Source organism: Selaginella moellendorffii, unplaced genomic scaffold, assembly GCF_000143415.4.
Source record: "Selaginella moellendorffii unplaced genomic scaffold, v1.0 SELMOscaffold_90, whole genome shotgun sequence".
Classification (NCBI taxonomy): Eukaryota; Viridiplantae; Streptophyta; class Lycopodiopsida; order Selaginellales; family Selaginellaceae; genus Selaginella; species Selaginella moellendorffii.
The window spans coordinates 195,375-217,991 of NW_003314351.1; the positions used below are offsets into that span (position 1 = coordinate 195,375).

Sequence of the window (22,617 nt, forward strand, 5' to 3'; positions counted from 1 at the left end):
TAATTGAAAGTAATATACTAAAATATATCCTAAGTCATTAAGTTGATTTACAAGGAATGCAAGTCCAAATAAGTAAAGGGGCCACCATAAATAAAAGGGGGTGTTGAATTGTGTATTTGACCCTTGCTCTATTATAAATGAAACAAAGTTCATTATAGTAAATGGTAGTGGAGAATGAAAGAAGCTAGCATTTTTTTCACCTTTTCTTTTTTTTGGATAGAAGGCTATATAAGATAACATGGTTCATAAAAGCATAATGTAGTATATGTGGTTTTCAATAAAATAACCACAAAGTGGAACCTAACCCTTGAGCACATGTGCCAAGGGCAATTGAGCAAGACTTGAGCTTTAGTGTCTTGGGCCACTAAATGAAGGGATACAGCCAAGCTCTCAAGTATATACCTAAGGAGTAAAAAAACTAGAGTGCGGAGCAACTTTTGAGTATACAATTAAGGAACAAAGGCATAAATTGATATTAGAATAGTTTTAGAATATCTAACATCCTAATGTTAAAATTAACATATAAAATGGAGGTAAATAAAGTTTAATGTTATTTAGCATATTGGTGGCTTAATGTGAGGATATGAATACTCCATTAGCTAGCATGGTATGGATTGTGAACTTAAACCCAAGTTAAATATAAAACAAAAATAAATACACTTAACAAAGAGGTAGACAATGTTTTAGATTGGTTGGCCATACTAAACCTACCCACTATCCCTATTATACATTTAAAACCCACTTACTCATATAAACACATGCTTTGGGCTTTCATCTTAGTCCTAGGAATTAGTCTTTACGACAATCATGAAAGTTTATTAAATATGGAATGATGTTAGATTTTAAATCTAAACGTGGGAGCATATATAAATGTAGACAATCTCTACACTATATAGATATGTCTTACTAACAAATTTAGACACTTTTCATAAATAACCAATAAGACCAAATAAAACTAACATATAGAGCATGATAGCAAGATGGAAATGGTAAGTTATCATATAGCAATATTGAGAGACTAATCTCAATACATAAGGGTTTTTGTCATTAAATAATGCAAGACAAAATAAGATAGGAACTCCTAACTAAGCTAAGTATGTTTAACTAATAACACTTAGAAATTCTATCCTTCTATTTATCTAATAGTTAACTCCATTAGCACAATAGAAATTGATAAAGGGTTTAGTAATACCAATCTCTTGTTGTTATGGCAATAATAAAAGAATATCTAAAAGGATTTATTAGCAAGTAACTTTCAAAACTTACAATCACATTTACGACATATATAGCCAATAGAATTTTGATAAATTTGCTCAAACTGGACAAAACAATTGTATTTAGCTCAAGGGCAAGCTCATCTTCTACAAAGTTTCTAGAGATTTTGAGTATGAAGTGGATATAAGAAGTGGTGAAGGTGAATTGGACAAAAATGAAGGTGGTCAAGGGGTGATGTATTTGACATTTCTTGAAGGAGAATGTATACTACTTACTCCATAATGTTTGAGCTCCATGGATTAATGTTATAGATAGACAAAGTACTTTTAAAGTACATGTTGTAACAAACAAATGGAATATATTGGTATAGGTTTTATTAATTTCTAAAGTCTAAAGTGGTATTAGCTTCTTTATGCACCAAGTGGATGTCACTAGCTTTTGAGTAAAGTGCATAAGTTTAGCAGTATAGTGGCACATTACTCATGCTTGTTGTTTTTTACAGATGCTAAAATTAATCATCATTGTTTTGATCTCTTTTGATGCACTCAAAGGCCAACTGATCATGTCCTATCTACCTATAAAACATGTATGTTGAAGCAAACTGAATGATCCATCTCTGCACTAAAATGATTATCTAAAAATGCTATATAATTTAGTTTTGAAAGTTCTTACAAGTTCTTTCTTTAATAAAAAATAGGTATGTTTGTAAAAAATGTTTCTCCATAGCTCTAGAAACTCTCAATAAAAATTTAACAATATTTTTACTTATAAAGGTATGGAACCCAACAAAAATAAAATATTAAGATTGTAAATCATCCTCTCCATCCCAATTTAGGTGTCCTGAAGGGTTTTGTAAAGAATCCAATATAAGGCATGTGCTAAATATTGTTGCATGCTTAGATATCTAGAGAAGTTTCCCCCTTAAATGTAAATAAAGAATATTGTGTGAGAAAAATCATAAGACTTATTACCTCAAGACCTTTAGAGGATGGAAGAGATACTTTGCCAATCTTGCCCCTCAAAAGTTTCCTATCTATCTATCGCTTGCTAGATAAGGTTTGTTGTATGGCTTTGCCCAAGAGCACAAACTAAAAACATCCAAATTCAATTTAATCCATGTGTATCAATTGTTTAATTGTTTAACTTATTAATCAAATTTCTCACTATGCTTTCTATTGGTAGCTTTGCAATATAAGCAATATATCCATTTAATTTTTGTCTCCTCCATGGATGGTATTGCTCATTGCAATTCTTCTCTAACTTGGCAATGCAATGTTGGAGGGCAGCATCCTAGTAATGGTCTGCCAAATGTAGATCACACTTGATGCATTAAGTGAATTTTGTGATGCCATTGGTATGGAAGTTAATCTCACCAAGATGCAGTTGGTGTTGGGACAAGTGCAAGATAGGATATCTATCATTGTGGCATTGCACTTCAGATAGTAGACAATTACAAATATTTGGGTATTTTCTTCATATAAATCATATTGTGATGGCCTTTGCACTCCAATCAGATGGTACCAATGCTCTTGTCACAAATTGGAGTGCAAAGTAGCAATTCTTTATAGACAAGGTATCCATAGTTTCTTTGTGTATTGCAAAGGTCACGGCTCTAGGAATCTTTAGGATCAAGTGGAGGAACTCCAATACCATTTCATTTCTATGGAGCTCCATACAAGGGATGTGTTATACCTGATTGTCCTACTTGAGTCCAGTCTATGGCCCTTGGAGCTACTCACAAGGAAACAAACAATTAACTATATAAACCTAGTGTCTGCTTTGCATTCTGCAAACAAAGCTCTAGATGTGAGCCATTGATGACTCCATCAACCTTATGTTCGAATAGGATGGAGGTTGGTGTAGAACTCAAGAGATGGACGACCAAGCTTGACCTTGACCTTGAGTTGGTACTTGAGGATCCGCTTGACTGGTGGATGTCACGGGCTTTGGAGAATTGATTATTGATAGGAATAGTTGGGGCAATCAAGTATATCATTTACTACACAACAATCAATCCACTAGGCATGAATCTACATGTTTACCTCATGCCCCACCATGAACTCATTACAAGCTTGCCACTTATAGATGTGGTAATCACCATCTCGATATTGAGATAGGCTTATGAGTCAGATCTAGCATCCCTTACCACCTTTGTCTCTGTCAAGTTTGTAGTTTGCACAGGTTGAGGATGTTTTCTATGTCCTATATGACTGTGGGGCATATGACCACCTCTGCAAGCAACTTCCAGCCATTCCCTAGTGAGATAAGGATCTTCCAGTTCTCCTCTCTAATGTTGACATTATTACCAAATTTGTGAGGTATCTCTTGCAAATGGAAGAAACTACTCTTGGAAGTTATAGCAATGCCAATTCAAGGGATTGAGTAGGTATGTAGGTGACTCCATTTGTTTTCACCCTAATTCTTATATGATCATGTTTTTTGGATCTCTTACCTACCAACCCTGTTTTGAGGCAAAGGCTTTTATCCTTTAAAGCTTGGGTTCAAATCCAATTCACTATGGTAGAGGCATTAGCATCTATGTATTTAGACTTTTTTCCTTTCTTTTTTGCTTATGTATACTTCATTTTGAAGAATTAGTAACTGTCAGATTGGATTTATTCCAGACACTAGTTTTCTATATTTTAGCAACTTTGTTACTATAATTATAATAAGAATTATTAATCTAAGAGTAAAAAACTTAAATATTGTACTTTCATAAATATTTTTCTCTGTAATATAATTTCCTTTTTAGATTGGTATTTAGAATATTTTTTATCAGTTAATCCAAGATAACCTAATGTTGTCACACTTATTGTGAAGCATCATTGCCAATTATTCTCTTCTTAAACTAGGCATAGCTAAAACTATTGTAGATTCCCAATGAACACCCTAATTCTTTGTCAAGGTCATAAGGCCAAAGTCCAGATATAAGTTTTGTTCCTATTATATTTATCCATTCTATCTAGAGACTCCTTGGTGAAAAGGGTCTAAAACTATAATGCACAAAACTGTCTGAATGAGTGAGTGGTCTTTCCAAATGTTTCTTAGTGTGTAGCAAGGATGAAATTTTGGTGAAATTTACTTTTTAACACTTCATGGTTTGTATTAGTGATAAATATGAATATTAATATTAAACCTTGATTACCAAAAAATTATAGAAAAGATTAAAAGTAGAAAATCACTACCATCAAATTAAAGAATATTGTAGAATATGCTTGACTCTATGCATATTCCTTACACCTCTTCAGGTTTTCTAAAACAAACAAAAAATCCACTTTTTAAAGATTTTTAAAATTGATGCTTTGCATAAACTTAAATTCATCATGAATGTTTTTACTCTAAAAAACATATTAGAAATTACTAATTATTGAGCTCAAATCATGGCTCACAAAAACATGTTTTAAGAAAAACCACAATAGCCTTGCTAAACCCATAAGACATTCAATTCTTCTAGCATATATAACATTAACAATGTATAGGTATGTTAGTTAAACCATAGCATTTTATAGAGTTACTAGACTCTCAAGTATAAGGTATACTTTTTTATGCTTTTATTATTTTTCTTTGACTTCTATGTATGCCACGGTAGCTAAGTTGCCATACTATAGTTGTTGTGAGCTTGGAATAAAAAAAATAAGGATAAAGTATATTTTTTCCTTAAAAATTTTTATAAGTGAACTTTTTATTTTGCTTTTGCTACTGGATGATGGATATAGTTCATAAAACCATACAATCTCTAGAATTTACATTTTTCTCCAGAAAAATTAGAAATTAACTATTCAAGTCCCATACTTCTCCATGTACAAGTGGACTATAAACACAATATTATATTTGGTCAGACCATGTGCAAAGTGGAGCACTAATGCAATGCCAGATAAAGGTTACTCTAATTTATTTATTTTTGTTCTAAGAAGTGAATTGTCTTTGTTTTTGAATTAATCTTAGGATTTCTAAGGTTTTTCATGGAAAAACAACTTCATCCAAGCCATTTCCTTTTTCCCCGTCATTTGTCATTTATTAATTAAGCACTTATTTGTCTTATGTTTGAAGTAAGGCCCTTCATTCTTAGCCTATTCCAGGTTGTTGCTAAACATTTTAAGTAGACTCTTCATCCTAAGTCCTTAATGCTTCTTTTGCAATCACTCAATTTTGCCAAACATGTTGAAGGCTTAGACCATTTACTAGCTTTTCTTAGTGGCTACATGTCACTAAATTTATGCCCCTAAACCAATGGGAAAGTATATAATAACATCATTATAAGTATAATTGATGTCTTTCTGTGCATCAAGTAGTGGTAGATTAAAATTTATACTCTTCTTCATTATTTAAGAAACCAAGCCACTAAATAGTGCCACTTGATTTTAATGGGTAGAAAAGAATGCACTTGTGGCCATAAAGAAGGACAACTAGCACTTTATTCACTTGTAATTTTGCACCATGTGAAAAATTCATTCATTTATATATTGTTTAGATACTTAGATACTTAGATACAACACCACCCTTTATGATGGGTTAAAAAAATGTATAAGTAGCTTGAGTCAAGGTAAAGACCAGACTCAACTATTTATAAAGGTCATAAGGGCTTACATAAGCTCCAAATTATAAGTCTAAACTTAGGTCAAATACTTTTTCGGCTATGGAAAAGTTGAAAATGGTATATGTGGTCGTATAAAACACCCCTTTAGCATGCTTTGGAAAACAAGATAGTGAGGTAGAATGGTGTTATAGATGCATATAATAAAGGATATGTGCATTACTATGTCAGTTGTCTACAAATAATACATATTTTTGGAGGGTATTGCAATGCACCTAGAGGTATGAGACCATTTACCATGGTAGTTTGCAGCCACTATGATCTCTTGGCTTCTCCAGGTAAAATCTCTCACTCCATCAAAATGCTGAAATTTTCAAGAAAATCTTCAGGTTTCCAAATGGTTCCACGATCATAGCATGGAAATATAACATGGTATGCACTGCTGGAAAGCCCATGGCAAGCAGATTCTGCTGGTATGATATAGAAAGCATAGAGATATGGAATTCTAGAACTTAATGCCACCATCTCCAAAATGTTTGGTTAGGCTTGAGATCACAATCTGCAAGAAGACCATCTCTTCCACAATGCTAGACTTGCTTAATCAAGACAACAAGATCATGATGTTCACTTCTTTTTTAACATGGATTGCTAAAGCATATAGCATGATGCCTGGATGAGATGCTAGTTTTTTATGACAAGCACACCTCTCTTTCAGGTCGATCAAATCGGTGTTTGAGAGTATACAACTATACAACAATCTCCATAAGGAAAACTTACTGAAATGCTGGTTGGGCAATTGGTCCTCCTTATCTCAGAAATCTTACTCCAACATCACATTTTTTTATAACGATAAACCCTGATTACAAACTAATTAAAAGAGAATATCATTCTGGAAAACACATTTGCTAAGCTGGCCAATTTCCTATTTCAATTCCGTTTCCTGGGCACAAGAAAGGTGAACAAACCAATTTTAATTGTTTCCTTACATACCCTCCGGATCATAGAAAAAAGCTTGTTTGATCTTCCCGTCTTGTTGCGTCTTTTCGAAGATCTCGATACCCCTGTCCTGTTACGACAAAAATCTTAGTGGATCGTAAAACCAAGAAGAAAGGAAAACCTTTATAAGCTGGACTGCGGTATTGTAATTTTCGACACGAAATGCTAAGTGATCGCTTTTGGGAAGCACACTTGGATCTTTCCTGTGTAGCAAATCGAGGTAGGAAAAGCTAGGAGCAAAAGGAAAAAAGAAAAAGTTCTTCTACCTCGAGGTTGTAGAGCGCTTGGATTCACGACCGATCAAATGCAGCGAATGCGACGGTGGCAGCGACATCCAAATCACGGTCATGGCGCCAAAATTCGGAGTCTCCAACCGATGGAACCCTAGAACCTGCGAGCGAGACAATCCCCCAAATCTGAGCTGAAATCCCATAATCCAGGCCGATCGCCCACCTCTTGGTAGAAGAGCGCCATGGCGTGTGGATCATCCGCCTCCCTCGCGATGTGCTGCAAGCAAACCCCTGCTATTGGCGCCATTTTAATTTTGATTTTTCTTGACCTAAGTGTTGTGGAATTTTAAAAAGGAGATTTACGGGACACGCGGCAAAGTGCATGCCAAGTTACCATCACAGCTGTCATTGAGTCAGTGACACTTTTTGGTTTCAAAATTTTCTTCTTATCATAGTTCGTGTCTGTAATGTTCGATCGCAAGATCAAACTTGTGCTCCTTACAAAGTTAAATTTCTTTTGAGATAAAGTGTTTGTAAACGGTTAAAACGTGAGCTGACAGCACCTCAATTATTTCCCAGCAAATAGTATCTGAATGGATATCATGATCTTGTGCTGATAATAGTCGAGATTGTCAAGCACACCTTCTGTATCAAAGAGAAAAGCTTTGTTATTTCCAACCATGAAATCTATCACCCCATCGTGCTTGGTGTATTAAACTTCAACTATACACACCTACGTTTGCTTGAAACTAAACCACGTATGCGGCATTTTGGATTTGCGGGCGGGATTCGAACACGTGACTGGCCGTTTAAGAAAAAACCAATTTTCTTTTCCCCTTTATACAAAGTTTTGTGGTGCGCGAAATGCGTTACAGGTCTCTCCAACTTCAACGCCCAGGAGAGAAAAAACAAAAAAATCTGGAATAGAAACAGGGAAGCCGGGGAAAGATCGCCAATAGCGGGGCGATTTTAATGGCCGCGACGCTGCGCGCTTAAATCCGCGCTGCTGGAGCTGAATTTTCTTCCCTGGAAATCTCTCACGAGCGGCGACAAAGAAGCTCTCGCGCAAAATCTTCCAAAGTTCCTGATTGGCGCGGGGCCTCTTTAATTCTTTCTGATCGCTTGCTTGCTTGCTTTGATTGCCTCAATCTCTTCTCTGGCAGCAGCACTAGCAGTCGTAGCTCTCCACCGAGTTAAAAAGAAATAAATTAAAGCCCCTTACCCGCATTCTAGAAAAGGAGAGGCGAGGCCCAACTTTGTCGACCAAGTCCAAAGCCCAGCCACCTTTGTGAAACGTCCGCGGCGGCCTTCTTCAATTTTTGTTATCTCGCAGGCGAGGACGCGACGAGACGACGAGAGAGGTAGGGAGGCCTCTGACCGCTTACAAAACTCCCAAATCTAGGAACGCTTGCGCCACAAGTTAACAAGGATTTGATAAGAAAGCATGGAGAAAGAAAAAGAAAAAGCTTTCCCGACCTCTGACGCCTTCTTTTCTTCGTCGTCTTCTTCCTCGCTCGTCTTGTCTTGCTGCTCGAATTCTTCTTGCTAAGTTCCTCTTCTTCCTCTTCTTCTTCCCTCCTGGAGCTCTAAAAGATCGGAGACCGATGCGGTGTGCTCTTCCTCCTGCTGGAGCAATGCGGGATGATGACCGACTTTGGCGAGCACTGCCCTGGATATCGATTGCTGCGAATCCGCTTCGGTGGTGGGATCATCATCACCGAGGTAACGATGTGATCGTCGCACTGTGCCTCGTTCTTGTTCCCGCTGCAGCCTGACGATGCCTGCGACTGGCAATCGTCCGAGTTTGGCGACAATTCGTCGTCGAGTTCCAGTTTGTCCACCTTGAGTGTTTCATCTTCCGGAGAGGAACTGAATCCGCCATCCGTCGATGAAGAGGAGGCCACCCGACGAGGTACAAGAGAATCTAACTCCACTTGGTTGTTACCCACGGCATCAACCTGTCAAACCAGAAGAAAAGTTTAAATGGAAGATGCATGAAAATCAAAAGGTGGTCAATCAATCAATCACTCACTCACTCACCTTGCAGGCAATTGAGCAGTATCGGTATGACTCTTGCAAGCTCCTCTCGCAAGTGTCGCAAGAATTCGAAAGTCCTTTGGAGGGCCTTGGCTGAGGCCTTTGATTCAGGAACACTACTCTTGCGCTGTTGATAATGTATGTCTGATGAAAGAAAAAAAACATCCATCCCATCGCAGCGTTAGAGCCTAAATTTGGGGTTTTAGAAGGATTGGCTAAAATCCTAATCGGGTTCTTACCTGGACTTGCGAGCAATCCACCAGTTTTTGCATGTCATGGAGCCGGATCACATCGTGATACACATATCTCCGGACCTGCGCAAGCGAAATTCACGATGAGAGGGCGATTCCGGCGAGAATCGCGAGAATTGGAGCACAATTCCCGCAAGGACTGCGGGATTTCAATCACCTGGACGAGCCGATGGCCGCTGTGACTGCTCAGGCAGTGCTGGCAAATGCTGCCATTGCAATCCACGCAGAAGATATTCCGCTCGTTCTTTTTCACTGTCGCGTGCGTCGAGCAGCAGCCGAAGAATTTCTCGCTCAGCAATGCCTCGAGCCAGACGGGCTTCCGAGGCGCCGATTCCAGCGCGTAGCCCACCTGCGACGAGAAAGCACACGAAATTGGGAGAATTCAGCGCCCGGAATCCAAGAAATGTCGATCTTTGCCAGCAAGAACAGCGCGAGCAGGCAATTCGATGGGAGATCACGAACCATGGCGATGCTGGCAGTGGAAAATCCCCCCTAGAACCGGAAGATCGATCTCGCTAGTGGAAAGAACACCTAAACACCCCTCCAGAGAAGAGGAAGCACAGCATCAAAGAATGCAAGCAACAGCTAGGACCCCTCCAAATGTATATAAAGGAGAGACCGCGAATTATCCCAGCCGTCGGCAGTATCATCCAACGACAGTGAGCCGCTCGCGTGCGGCGCTGAGAGCGGATCTGGGCCGTCGATACAGATCGGACGGCGGAGACTCCAAACGATCGCGATGGTTGGAGCGGGAAGGACGGACGGCTGCCGATGGCTCAGCGCACTGACACGTGAAAAGAGGCGGGAGAATTCAAAACCGTCCGATTCCGATCGGACGGCCAGGGGGGACGGTCGGCGGATCGTGGCCGTCGGTTTGGCGGTGATGGGACGTCGACCCCCGCAGCGCCGGAAAGCGTACGGAGCGCGGTGGTCAGTGGCCCATTCGGGGTCGTGGGCCCATCGGCGCGCAATTTGGTGTGTGGTGTGTGGCTTTAAATTCGTCGCTTCGTTCCAAAGCGTTGTTTGCTCCATGGATTTCAATGATCTCTTTGGCATTCCCACTTGGATGTTGGAATTGTGAATCCTGACCATGCTAGCTAGCAAACTTTAAGGGGAAAAAGAAAAGTAAAAGTACCACAAATATATAAAGATTTTATCCCGCAAAAGATTTTACAGAATTTCAAAAGTGTTTTTCTATTTGAATTTTGGCGCGAAGTTTAACCCTCACGGCCTTCATGTGATTGTACGGTAGCCGGCCTAGGATGTCTTGTCGCTTGATCAAAAGATTTTTGGATTGATTTTCAAGGTCAAAATTTCGCATATTCGCGTGGCGGTGATGGCCATTGCTTTAAGCTCCGTCGGCGCTGGCGCCGTGCGGCGCTGCGAGGATTCCCACTGCGGCGCGCTTGGAATTCGATCGAGAAATGGAGCGCGGGTGAGCTGTGCGGTTGGCAAAGTCAGATTTCTTGCCCTAGGTGCTGCGTCGATCGATCAGCTTGAAGGTGGGAATTCAAGCGCCAAACCTGATGGAGGATTGGGGACGAAGGAGCTGCTAGCTTGTCCGATTTGTTTCGATGCATTGCTGCGCAAGGGTCCGCCAGGAATCAATCAGTAAGTTCCGGGTAGATTTTGATATCGTGGTTAAAGATTTTGTGGCCAGGTTCGCGATAGCAAAGTCTGGATTTCAATGCTCTACGTGCAAGCGATCGTTTTCGTCTAGAAATGAGTATCTGGATTTAACTGTCACGTCTGGTGCCAAGGACTATGTGGAAGTTCCTCCGACTGGCACTGAGCTTTTCAGGTTTGTTCGTAGAATTTTGATTATGAGAAAAAAGCTAACGTGAAGCTTGGCGTAGAAATCCTCTGGTTTCTTTGATTTATGAGCGGGGCTGGCGACAAAACTTCGAAAGGAGTGGGTTTCCTGGTCCAGATGAAGAGGTTTGGGAAATTATTATACTTGAGAGTGAAGAATGTGTGATGTGTTTCAGCTTAAAATGGCCTTGGAGTATCTTCGACCAGCCTTTGGAGGTGTCATAGTTGATGTGAGCTGTGGGAGTGGTCTTTTCACTCGACGATTGGCAAAATGTGGCTCGTTTGCAGCGGTAATCGCATTAGACTTCTCCGAGAGCATGCTACGGCAATGCGCTGAGTTCGTCAAACAGGACAAATCTCTGAGAACAGCGTATGATTCGAACCACCTGTGGTCTGTCATTCTCTTTGGAAAAATAATTCGTGATTCTTCGTTTTTCTGTGTCGGCAGAGATATCGCCTTGGTTCGAGCGGATGTTATTCGTCTTCCTTTTGCGTCTGGAACCGTTTCTGCTATTCATGCTGGTGCTGCATTGCATTGTTGGCCGTCTCCTTCATCTGCAGTGAGTTTTTAACCGGTAAACACATTTCCTTTGTAAAAGACGTGAAAAATTTCAGGTGGCAGAGATATGTCGAGTTCTGAAACCGGGCGGAGTTTTTGTAGCGACAACGTTCTTGTCGAACTCAATCTTTCCTTTCCTACCTGTAAGTAACGCATAAAGTTCGAAATTCTGGCTTACTTTGACTGCCCGCAGCAACGGAGATCATCGAGTTTGAGATACTGGACCGAAAAAGAACTCGAAGAACTGTGCAAGCTGTGTGGACTAGTCGACTACCAGAAGAAGATCAAAGGAAACTTTATTATGCTCACAGCTCGAAAACAATAAAGTTATTTGGTAAGGTCGCTTTACGCTGTAGAACAAACCCTTCGTTCCGTCCATTGCAGCTGAAGAAGATGTCAGTTAGCATTGCTAATGGCTTCCGTTACGCTTGACAGCAAAAAACCGGCCATTGATATTGATGCATTGAAGGAGGCACAGATTAGTCTTGCGGCCGAGCTGCGATCGTGCAGCTCTGTCAAGGACTTGACGAGAGCGAAGAAAATTCACCAGGCCATTCTCCGGAACAATCACCACAGGAAGGACAGGTACCTCAACAATCTGGTCATTGAAACTTACGGCAAGTGTGGGAGCTTGGCAGAAGCGTGCCATGCCTTCGACAGTCCGTTTTGCTCCCCCAACGTTTTCAGCTGGACCATCATGGTCACCGCGTTTGCAGAGAATGGAAAGCTCGAGGAGGCCAAGCGTGCGTTTGACTCAATGCCCGAGAAGAACATCGTGTCATGGAACTCTATCATCGCAGCATTTGCCCGTGAGGGGCGTCTGGAAGTAGCAAAGGGGATGTTTGAAGCGATGCCGGTTCATGACTTGGTTTCGTGGAACTCAATGGTGACGGCCTTTTCAAGAGCAAGGAAGCTTGATTCGACTCGGCTTTTATTCGATTCAATGCCAGAGTGGGATGTGGTGGCTTGTACCGGAATGCTTCATGCATTTGGCGAGGCCGGGGATTTTGCAAATGCGCAGAGGTTGTTTGAAGGAATGGCCGAGTGGAACGCTGCCTCTTGCAATGCTGTTATAGCCGGGCTAACTTCAAGCGGGAAGCTGGAGGAGGCTAGAAAAGTTTTTGATACGATGATGTCCGAGGTGGTGGAAAATGATCCTCAAAGAGAAACTTTGCTTCCGGAGAGGAACTTGGTCACCTGGAACTCGATGATGGCTGCTTATTCTCAAGCTGGGAAACTCGAAGAGGCCAAAGTTTTGTTTGATCGGATGCGGTCGAGGAACATCGTCTCGTGGAACTCCATTCTACAGGCTTATGCCCAAGCCGGGTGTATCGAGGAACTGGAACAGGTGTTTGAGCTTATGCCCGAGAGAAACGTCGTCAGCTTTACGTGTCTGCTTCAAGCTTACGCCGACAATGGCCTTCTCCTTCAGGCGAAGAGGCTCTTTGATCGCATGCCGGACAGGAACGTAGTGTCGTGGACGACCATGTTTCAAGCCTATACTCAAAACGGGCATCTCGAGCAGGCGAAGCTGATCTTCAACGCCATGCCAGAACGCAGTGTTGTGTCATGGAACTCTATGGTGGCAACCGAGTGTGCAAGTGGTCATCCGGCAAAAGCCAAGGGAGTGTTTGATGCTATGCCGGAGTGGGACGCAGTGACTTTCACGCTGATGGTTGCGACGTATGCTCACTTCGGGCATGGAGGAGAAGCCATGGGCCTCGTCTGGACAATGAACCTCGAAGGCATGGAACCGGACGAGATAGCTTTCACCAGTATCCTCACGGGCTGCAACCACGGTGGTCTCGTCGAAGAGAGCTTGCTGGTCTTTGTGCTTCTAACTGGAGATCATGGAGTCCCGACTCGTCTGGAACACTTCAGCTGCGTGATCGATCTCCTCGCGCGAAGTGGTCAGATTGAGAAGGCAAAGGAGCTCGTCCTCTCGTCGTCAGAACTTGAATCGAGTTCCGCGTGGGGTGCTATACTAAACGCTTGCAAGATTCACAGGAACTTGAGCCAGGCAAGCTATGCTTCGGACAAGCTCGCCAAGCTGGAACCGGGATGCTCGTCACCTCATGTTCTGCTAGCAAGCGTGATGGGCTCTACGTGAGGGAGCAGCACTGAAAACGGGGTTTTTGAAATCACAGTTGCGATCGGTGACGCAAGCGGTCAGTGCGAGTATCCATAGCTGATTATAAACACACTCCGCAGTCTTGAAGGAGCTCTCGGAAGGTCAGAATGCTTTCGGCAGCACGTCAAGTCGAAGAGCAAGAGCAGGCGGCGGTGCCTCTGCTGGGTTCCAAGAAAGGAGCAGGGTATCCAGGTTGCCCCGGCTGCAAGGCTGCGCATCTCCAAAGGAAAAATGCGCCGGTGCCATACAAGCTACTTGGCTTTCTGGGAGTTGTTACCCTCGCCAACTGTAAGTCGTTGGTAGATGCCCTCTTTTTTCTAGTCTCTCAATCTTGTTTCTGCAGGTCTGCCAATCTCGGTTTTGTACCCGTTTGTGTATTTCATGGTACTGTCTCGAGATGTTACTTTGCTTGTTTTCATTCGCTTTATGACAGGTGAAAGACTTTCACGTCGCGAAATCGGATGAAGACATTGGATATTATGCTGGCTGGCTTGGTGAGCGTGACGCTTCTCTAGATCACTCACCAGTTTTGTTTCCAGGCTCTTCGTTTATGGCTGGAAGAGCTGTGACTGGACTTTTCTGGGGGAGGATTGCAGACAAGTATGGTCGAAAGTCTGCTATGTATCTTGGTATTACTTCAGTGTATGTATATCTATTGCCTCTCGAGTTCATGAATAATCCTGATTGCTTGTGTGTTTTTTTTCTTGTAGATTGGTGTTCAACACCCTGTTCGGAATGAGTACTAATTTCGCAATGGCTCTGGTGACCCGTTTTATCCTTGGAAGCTTCAATGGGATTCTCGGAGTGGTGAAAGCTTATGCTTCTGAGATTTGCAGTGAGGAGCATCAGGCAGTTAGTATGTCAACGGTGAGACTTTAAGGTTTGCATCTACTCTGTCAACTAGAACGATATTCAGGTTGGGACCACCTGGGGGTTGGGATTGATTGTTGGCCCATCGCTGGGGGGATTCTTAGCTCAGGTTAGTGGAATTTGTTACCAAGAAGCTAGGCTTATTTATTTATTTATTTATTTCCAGCCAGCTGAGAAATTTCCAAACGTTTTCACAAAGGGAAGCATTTTTGCAAGGTAATGATTAGAAATTTAATAAGTTGGCACGACATTGTTGTTGATTCTTTTTCTCAGATTTCCATATCTCCTACAGGCACTTTGCGTTTCCGCTTTTGCTCTAGTCGCGCTTTTTGTGATCCCTGCGCTTCCGGTAAGCTAGCAATTGCGATCAACGTTGTTGTCAATAACCATTCCATAGGAAACGTTGCACAAACACCACAACACAGTGAAGGACGAGGAGTCATCGGTTGAGAGAAGCGAGAAGGAAGACCAGTCCATTTGGACAAATTGGCCTCTGATGGCGTCCACAGTTGTCTACTGCCTGTGGTCTCTTCATAACATTGCTTACACCGAGGTATGCAACACTGTTTAATTTTCTAGTGAAACATCCTGTGTTTACAGATTTTTTCGCTATGGTCTGTCAGCCCACGGGCAGACGGCGGCCTTGGGTTCACAAGTTCTGATGTTGGTGCAGTACTAGGAGTATCTGGTGAGTCACAGGATTTCTAGTGTTGCTAATCACTAATACTAAATGCTTGTAGGATTCGCCATGCTTGTGACACAGACTTTGCTGTTTCCGGTCGTTGCTAGATTGATTGGTGCAATCAGATCTTATCGCTATGCAGCAGTAAGTTTCTCTTCCTTCTGTTTTTTTTTTCTTTCTTAAACGCAACAGATCTGTGTTTTGCCAGCTTATTACTGTTCCACTGCTAATTTCGTATCCTTTCTTCAATAAAATTCACAACAGTACCTGGACACATATAGTAGTTTTCTCGGCTTCCATTTTGAAATTCGTCCTCTCGGTAAGATCCTGTAATCTTATGGATTTAAGTGATTTGGAGCTGTACAGGTCGCAGCATTCACCGGTTCTTTCATGCTCACTAACAACACAGTGGTACGCAATTCATGAACCGGTTTTTCTTCCTCTGAATCTTTCTTTTACGTTGTTTTGCAGAAGCAACGCCAGAGGGGCGCTGCTAACGGATTTTCCGTGAGCGTCGTTTCGGTTTTTAAAGCAATAGGACCAGCAGCCGGAGGCATTGTGTAAGTCTTTCTTGAAGTGTTTTAGGCGGTAATGTTTTCGAGTGATTGAATTATGACAGTTTTGCGTGGGCTCAAACGAGACAAGACGCGTGGTTTCTACCTGGTGCGTTAATCTACCTTGCATTTGTCTAGTTTTGTTGATTCGAGAAGCTTAGCTTTGTTTCAGGCGACCATTTGGTGTTTTTCTTCCTCATCGTGTTCGCGTTTCTTACATTTATCTGTACGTTCGAGCCGTTTTTGCCTCGATCCGCAGATAAACTTATGGAAGAAGACACTTGATATCCTCATTGGCAATATAATCGATTCTCATGTTTAAAACAAGACTCTGCAGGTAACTCGCGTAGAGAAAACAATGTCATGATATATGACTCCTCAGAAGCGGTCGAAAAGAAGATATGAAGCAAGGGAAGTGCGTTGATTGCGGAGAGAAATGGAGTCGAGGTTTGCCCGACTCCGAAGAGCAAACAGCCAGCGAAGGGAAAGGCGTCCGTGGATTGTTTGCGCGAGACTGCCTATGGAACGATGCTACGTTTCGACATGGAGGAGGTTGACGACAACCATTGGCCGTTTCCTTCAGCCCCCGTGAGTTTTTAAGCTGGAAACACATTTCCTTTGTTAAAAACGTGAAATGTTTCAGGTGCCAAGGCGGAGTTTTTGTAGCGACAACGTTCTTGTCGAGGTCAATCTTGTCTTTCCTACCTGTAAGCAAGTAACCCCTAAAGTTAAAAATTCTGGCTTGCAGAATTATCATCGAGTTTGAGATGGAGTGCTATACTAAACGCTTGCAAGATTCACGGGAACTTGAGCGAGGCAAGCTATGCTTTGGACAAGCTCGCCTTTGCTGGAACCCACCTCATGTTTTGCTAGCAAGCGGGATGGGCTCTACGTGAGTCATTTCGAAGAGAGCTGCATTGGCGAATCTCTACGGACTGAAAACGAGGTTTTGGAATCAGTGTTGTGATAGGTGACGCAACCGGTAAGTAGCTTCCAAGCTATTTCATTGCTTGTCTATAGCTGACTATAAATACAGCTCTGCTGTCTCGTTTGTAGGCGTTCAGAAGGGGAGAATGACTTCGGCTGCACGTCAAGCCGAAGAGCAAGAGCAGGAGGTGCCGCTGCTGGTTTCCAAGGATGGAGGAGGCCATCCAGATTGCCCCGGCTGCAAGGCTGCGCATCTCCGACGGAAAAATGCGCCGGTGCCATACAAGCTGCTGGGCTTTCTGGGAATTGTTATCCTCGCCAACTGTAAGTGGCTGAGGTAGATGCCCTCTTTTTCCAAGTCTCTCAATTTTGTTTCTGCAGGTCTGCCAATCTCGGTTTTGTACCCGTTTGTGTATTTCATGGTAGTGTCTCGAGATGTTACTTTGCTGGTTTTCATTCTCTTTATGACAGGTGAAAGACTTTCATGTCGCGAAATCGGATGAAGACATTGGATATTATGCTGGCTGGCTTGGTGAGCGTGACGCTTTTCTAGATCTTTTCCGTTTGCTCACTTGTTTTGTTTCCAGGCTCGTCGTTTATGGCTGGAAGAGCTGTGACTGGACTTGTCTGGGGGAGGATTGCAGACAAGTATGGTCGAAAGTCTGCTATGTATCTTGGCGTCACTTCAGTGTATGTATATCTATTGCCTCTCGAGTTCGTGATCAATCCTGATTGTGTGTTTGTGTGTTTTTTCTGGTAGACTGGTGTTCAACACCCTCTTCGGATTGAGTACTAATTTCGCAATGGCTCTGGCAACCCGTTTTATTCTTGGGAGCTTCAATGGGATTCTCGGAGTGGTGAAAGCTTATGCTTCTGAGATTGTCAGCGAGGAGCATCAGGCTGTTGGTATGTCGACGGTGAGGCTTTTAAGTTTGCATTTACACTCTGTCAACCAAAACGAGAGTTCATTCAGGTTGGGACCGCTTGGGGATTGGGATTGATTATTGGCCCATCGTTGGGGGGATTCTTGGCTCAGGTTTATGGAATTTCTTACCAAGGATCTGCGCTTATAACTATATTTTTTGGTCATTTCAGCCAGCTGAGAAATTTCCTAATGTCTTCACAAAGGGCAGCATTTTTGCAAGGTAATGATGAAACTTTTAATCATTTGGCGCAGAATTCTTTTTGATGTTTTTTCTCAGATTTCCATATCTTCTACAGGCACTTTGCGTTTCCGCTATTGCTGTAGTTGCGCTTTTTGTGATCCCTGCGCTTCCGGTAAGCTAGCGATTGCGATGAACATTGTTGTCAATAACCATTCCATAGGAAACGTTGCACAAACATCACAACACAGTGAAGGACGAGGAATCCTCAGTTGATAAGTCACAAGAGGAGGACCAATCCATTTGGACAAACTGGCCTTTGATGGCGTCCACAGCTGTCTACTGCTTCTGGTCTCTTCATGATATTGCTTATACAGAGGTATGCAACCCGGTTTTATTTTTCTAGTGACTCAACCTGTGTGTTTTACAGACTTTCTCGCTATGGTCTGTCAGCCCACGCGCATACGGCGGCCTTGGGTTCACAAGCTCTAATGTTGGTGCAGTTCTAGGAGTCTCTGGTGAGTCTCTTACGATTTCTAGTGTTACTAATCACAAAATACTTGAAACTTGTAGGATTCGCCATGCTTGTGGCGCAGTCTTTGTTGTTTCCTGTTGTTGCTAGATTGATTGGAACAATCCGATCTTGTCGCTATGCAGCAGTAAGTTTCTGTTCTTATTTCTTTCTTTGTTCTTTCTAAACGCAAGTGTTTTGCCAGCTTATTACTATTCCGCTGCTAGTTTTGTACCCTTTCTTCAATAAAATTCACAACAGTACCTGGACACATTTAATAGTTTTCTCGGCTTCGATTTTGAAATACGTCCTCACGGTAAGATATTGTAATCTTGATTGTCGAATGAAGTTGAGAGACTTGGAGCTGTACAGGTCGCAGCAATGACCGGTTCTTTCATGCTCATTAACAACACGGTGGTACGCTATTCACGAACCAGTTTTTCTTCCTCTAGTAACTCTACGTGCTCTTGTTGTTTTACAGAAGCAACGCCAAAGGGGCGCTGCTAATGGATTCTCCGTGAGCGTCGTTTCAGTTTTTAAAGCAATAGGACCAGCAGCCGGAGGGATTGTGTAAGTTTTTCTCGAACTTTTCAGGCAAACCAGTGGTAATGTTAACGAGTGACTGAATGGTGGCAGTTTTGCGTGGGCTCAAACGAGACAAGACGCGTGGTTTCTACCTGGTTCGTTAAGCTTTTCCTTGCATTTGTCTAGTTTTGTTGATTCGAGAAGCTTTCAGGTGACCATTTGGTGTTTTTCTTCCTCAACGTGTTCGCGTTCCTCACAGTAATCTCTACGTTCGAGCCGTTCTTGCCTCGATCCGCAGACAAACTTATGGAAGAAGACATTTGAGAAGCACATTGCACCTTCTTGGGAATCTAATAGAATAGATTCTCCCTGAAGACAAAAGCAAGCATGACTTTGCAGAATGATCCAAGAACACAGAATCGCGGAAGTCAAAAGCTTTTTGCTGTATATGATTAATTCTTTTCTTTATATATATGAATAAGCGATCAATGATTGTGCAAAGAAATTTGGTGAGAATGCCTACAAGGTTGCTTCTTTGGTTTGTTTTCCAAGCACTGCTTTTTACTACTTATGCGAAAGCGCAAATTATTGAGGTAGTATTTCTAAATTCTGTTTCAAGATTTTTTTTCTTTTAACATGTCTATGGCTTTGGAATTTTTAGCTTCATTCACCTGTACAGAAAACCCACAACAACTCAACAAAATTTGAGGTTTAAATGATAAACGTTTGAGATACATCGCCTCTAAAATGTATATTAAACAGCAAGCAGGTGTTTTAGCTGAGGGAAAATTCTTGGGTGCCAAGGCTACACTGAATGTATGGCTGCCAGTGGTAGAAGTTTCCAAAGAATACAGTGCATCTTTCATCTCTCTCTTCTCAAACAACAATACTAAAGTTATTGAAGCTGGAGTGCATGTAAGCATTCTTTTCTTCTTATACTTATTGTTATTAGTTTGACAATCTGATTTTCGTTCCAGGTGTATCCAGGACTTTACAAAGAAGTGAATCAAAGCCTTAGAATTTTCACATACTGGACAGTGAGTCAGTCAAGAGACTCTTCATGAAGAGAGCTAATTTCAAATCTTCACAGGTTGATGGATTCCACAAAACTGGCTGCTACAATCAGGAGTGCAAGGGTTTTGTGAAGACCAACAAACAAGTGACATTGGGTGCTTCTTTGCCACCACCATTTTCCTCAATAAATGGAGATCAATATACAATGGACGTGTCCATTGCCAAGGTAACAAAACCTGTTTTACAGTTTCAAAGCTACCAACTAGCTTACATATTTTCTTTCTCAGGAAAAAAAAAGTGGGAAATGGTGGCTCACATTTGCAGATCTTGTGATAGGTTACTGGCCTGCTGACATGCTGGAAGACTTTGCAAGTGTAGTCCAGTGGGGTGGAGAAGTGATGAACACCAAGCCTTCAAACAGACACACCAGAACACAAATGGGAAGTGGAAACTTTGCAGAGTCTGGGGCTTCCTGGGCCAGTTTCATCAGTGATCTTAAAGTTCTAACTCAATTCAACCACAGTGTGGAGCCTGCTAAGCTTTCCACTTATGCTACACATCCAGAGTGTTACAATTCCCTCCTGACTAAAGGAGGAGTGTATTATGGAGGACCAGGATTAAGTGCCTTCTGCAAGTAGCTTTCTTTAGAGAAAAGCAGAATAAAGTAGAAAGCTTTTGATCTTGGTGGCAAAAACTTTATCAACCAAATTTCCCCTCTTCCTTCTCTTTGAATCACTTCGTTTCGTTGCTTCGACTTCTTGTCTTGATTCCCGCAGGAAAATGGAGTCCAAGACCATTGCAAAGCCTTTGGAACGATCACTTGATCCAGATCTGTCTGCCAGAAAGACTCCACGAACACTGCTGGAAGCTGATTACACCATCCGAAGTTCTACTGCATTACCGAACTTGCCTCTGGCATTGGCGTGTCCAGCCAACTCGACGGCTCGGACGGAGAGAATTGTCGTGTTTCGGGGAACTCAAAAGATTGCCCTTGCCACTGCTACTACTACTCATTTCCTGTGGATCCAGAAAAATGGCACCCTTCACTTCATTGTGACCACCTGAAGTTGATATGAAGTCATCCAGCGGGTGAGAAAGTTTCAGCAGTGTTGACTATATACGTTACCTGGTGCAAGTAGACAACTTAAGATTTCCTTTCTTGAGCTGAAAAAATTGGAGCTATAAATTTCGCAGTTGACCAAGTACAGAATTATTCTGAAAGAGACATTGTCAGAAGAAAGCCAGGAACTCATTTCCTTGCTTGCCTAGTCAATGGTCCTGTGCTCCTCTTGAGTACATATCATCTGGAATATCCCGTTCTAGGAACTAGAGCACTCAATTGCGTTGGAAACCCCAAAGCTGCACAGTACAAGAACTGATTATGAGAACGAAGCTACGCGACAGAGTACACAAACCTCAACGTCTTTCAGTTTGAACTCGTCGGCGTATGCCAAACATGTATTGCCGAAAGTTTGAGATTCGCCACTGGAGCCATTCTGCCTGATAGAAACAGCACCGACCGAGTGAGCAAAATTGCATGGCACACTTATCCACACAAGGAATGCTTACAAATCATTGTCCAGGTAGAGTGCAAAGTGACCACCACCACCTAAAGCCAGCGCCTCATTGGTACACAAAACATAGTATCGATTGGCACCTATCACACTAACGTCTGAGATTTGGAAAAGAATGAAACTTATAGAAAGGAAACATCACTTGCCTGTTGAGTGGAACACTTGTGGAGCCCCCGAAACAGTAGTGAAAACGAACGTGTTCGCATCCCCCTGGAAAACCATCCAGGATCAAACACGTTGGAGACACATATCGGCTATAAAGACAAACCTGGTACTTTTTCGTTGTGCTTGGATTCAATGGTGCAGACAAAAGAGCTCCAAAAACAGTCCCTGTAGTGTCTGCCACAGCCTGAAGAATCGAAAACGATGTCAAAGAAAAGTTGCTTGATCATCACTAACAACTAGAAGGGGCTTGGCTATGAAAATTAAATGATTCTCTTCTTACCAATAAGCAGTGGCCAATCACAGTGGAGCTCTTGCGGTACAGTGTAAGCAACGAAATTCCATCTCTCCAAGTGCTGAGCTGATCCAAGGCATGGAAATCGTGAGCAGCAGCGATGGATCGACCACATTACCTGTAGAGGAGAAGCCAATGCCGATGCCGAGCTAGCGTAGGCAGCGCGGAATGTAGCACGGATTGGAGCTCTTGTGAGATCAGGGACGACGACTGTGACATCGATGGAAGGATAATCTGCTGCTGCTGCTCGTCGCGATCAAGATCGCGCGACTTTCTACCGGAAGACGATGCCAAACCCTTGTCTCGACCTTCCTCGCGGCGATCGCCGATCTTGTCGCTCAATCCAGCAACGGGACTGAAGCACGCGAAGATGGAGAAGAGATTCGCGAAAATCCCGCGGTGGCGCTTGCGTCGTCGAGCCGCATTGCCGTGTCCTACCTCGCCCATCCTCAAGAACCCTAAAATAAAGAGGAAGCGCATAGTTCTTCTATGAGGCATGGCGATCTCTCCAAGCGCGCGTTAAGGTATGCTCTTCGTCGAGGCTATGGCTTCTCCACGGCAGCCGCGGAGAATGCAGGGATCACAGACAGCGATGTCCAGCTCCTCTTGCGCGTTCACGGCAAGGCGCTGCTCCG

At 42.6% G+C, this 22,617-nt stretch overlaps 6 protein-coding genes across 10 annotated transcripts; 3 read left to right on the forward strand and 3 right to left on the reverse strand.

Moving 5' to 3' along the window:
* Window positions 1-6,569: 6,569 nt before the first annotated feature.
* Window positions 6,570-7,286, reverse strand: LOC9638918. The gene is made up of 5 exons (XM_002988697.2): window positions 7,199-7,286; window positions 7,012-7,136; window positions 6,867-6,948; window positions 6,740-6,815; window positions 6,570-6,689 (listed from the first exon to the last, which is right to left on the reverse strand). The coding sequence occupies exons 1-5, from the start codon at window positions 7,280-7,282 to the stop codon at window positions 6,655-6,657; spliced, it is 402 nt and encodes a 133-aa protein (XP_002988743.2). The 5' UTR covers window positions 7,283-7,286; the 3' UTR covers window positions 6,570-6,654.
* Window positions 7,287-7,783: 497 nt separating this feature from the next.
* Window positions 7,784-9,830, reverse strand: LOC9639315. Of its 2 annotated transcripts, XR_002990691.1 has the most exons (6): window positions 9,726-9,830; window positions 9,421-9,612; window positions 9,252-9,326; window positions 9,016-9,156; window positions 8,452-8,933; window positions 7,784-8,373 (listed from the first exon to the last, which is right to left on the reverse strand). XR_002990691.1 is itself a non-coding variant. In XM_002988698.2 (5 exons), the coding sequence occupies exons 1-5, from the start codon at window positions 9,726-9,728 to the stop codon at window positions 8,562-8,564; spliced, it is 783 nt and encodes a 260-aa protein (XP_002988744.1). In that variant the 5' UTR covers window positions 9,729-9,830; the 3' UTR covers window positions 7,784-8,561. The 2 variants fall into 2 exon arrangements, 1 of the variants encoding a protein (XP_002988744.1); XM_002988698.2 differs by having other exon boundaries at window positions 7,784-8,933.
* A 761-nt stretch (window positions 9,831-10,591) lies between these two features.
* LOC9639316 (uncharacterized methyltransferase At2g41040, chloroplastic) lies at window positions 10,592-11,972 on the forward strand. The gene is made up of 7 exons (XM_002988621.2): window positions 10,592-10,874; window positions 10,924-11,064; window positions 11,120-11,201; window positions 11,252-11,445; window positions 11,524-11,635; window positions 11,691-11,777; window positions 11,828-11,972. Exons 1-7 carry the CDS (start codon window positions 10,600-10,602, stop codon window positions 11,957-11,959), a joined length of 1,023 nt encoding a protein of 340 aa, XP_002988667.2. The 5' UTR covers window positions 10,592-10,599; the 3' UTR covers window positions 11,960-11,972.
* A 13-nt stretch (window positions 11,973-11,985) lies between these two features.
* LOC9638919 (protein ZINC INDUCED FACILITATOR-LIKE 1) lies at window positions 11,986-16,624 on the forward strand. Of its 2 annotated transcripts, XM_024662544.1 has the most exons (16): window positions 13,589-14,053; window positions 14,109-14,149; window positions 14,199-14,259; window positions 14,305-14,407; window positions 14,476-14,632; window positions 14,682-14,744; window positions 14,802-14,851; window positions 14,909-14,984; window positions 15,033-15,188; window positions 15,236-15,323; window positions 15,376-15,461; window positions 15,526-15,636; window positions 15,684-15,728; window positions 15,789-15,877; window positions 15,937-15,980; window positions 16,044-16,624. In XM_024662544.1, exons 1-16 carry the CDS (start codon window positions 13,873-13,875, stop codon window positions 16,154-16,156), a joined length of 1,464 nt encoding a protein of 487 aa, XP_024518312.1. In that variant the 5' UTR covers window positions 13,589-13,872; the 3' UTR covers window positions 16,157-16,624. The 2 variants fall into 2 exon arrangements, 1 of the variants encoding a protein (XP_024518312.1); XR_002990690.1 differs by lacking the exons at window positions 14,682-14,744; window positions 14,802-14,851; window positions 14,909-14,984; ... (6 more) ...; window positions 15,937-15,980; window positions 16,044-16,624 and having other exon boundaries at window positions 11,986-14,053; window positions 14,476-14,629.
* A 314-nt stretch (window positions 16,625-16,938) lies between these two features.
* On the forward strand, window positions 16,939-19,442 carry LOC112341812 (protein ZINC INDUCED FACILITATOR-LIKE 1-like). 2 transcript variants are annotated; one of them, XM_024662559.1, is made up of 16 exons: window positions 16,939-17,122; window positions 17,180-17,220; window positions 17,270-17,330; window positions 17,386-17,488; window positions 17,559-17,715; window positions 17,772-17,834; window positions 17,894-17,943; window positions 18,001-18,076; window positions 18,125-18,280; window positions 18,332-18,419; window positions 18,475-18,560; window positions 18,618-18,728; window positions 18,785-18,829; window positions 18,894-18,982; window positions 19,049-19,092; window positions 19,149-19,442. In XM_024662559.1, exons 1-16 carry the CDS (start codon window positions 16,945-16,947, stop codon window positions 19,259-19,261), a joined length of 1,461 nt encoding a protein of 486 aa, XP_024518327.1. In that variant the 5' UTR covers window positions 16,939-16,944; the 3' UTR covers window positions 19,262-19,442. The 2 variants fall into 2 exon arrangements, with proteins under 2 accessions (XP_024518327.1, XP_024518328.1); XM_024662560.1 differs by having other exon boundaries at window positions 19,197-19,442.
* A 1,075-nt stretch (window positions 19,443-20,517) lies between these two features.
* On the reverse strand, window positions 20,518-22,485 carry LOC112341779 (oxidation resistance protein 1-like). 2 transcript variants are annotated; one of them, XM_024662472.1, is made up of 9 exons: window positions 22,101-22,468; window positions 21,971-22,043; window positions 21,794-21,874; window positions 21,672-21,735; window positions 21,521-21,608; window positions 21,367-21,451; window positions 21,217-21,310; window positions 21,078-21,166; window positions 20,518-21,012 (listed from the first exon to the last, which is right to left on the reverse strand). In XM_024662472.1, the coding sequence occupies exons 1-7, from the start codon at window positions 22,460-22,462 to the stop codon at window positions 21,287-21,289; spliced, it is 777 nt and encodes a 258-aa protein (XP_024518240.1). In that variant the 5' UTR covers window positions 22,463-22,468; the 3' UTR covers window positions 20,518-21,012; window positions 21,078-21,166; window positions 21,217-21,286. The 2 variants fall into 2 exon arrangements, with proteins under 2 accessions (XP_024518240.1, XP_024518241.1); XM_024662473.1 differs by having other exon boundaries at window positions 21,078-21,310; window positions 22,101-22,485.
* Window positions 22,486-22,617: the final 132 nt, after the last annotated feature.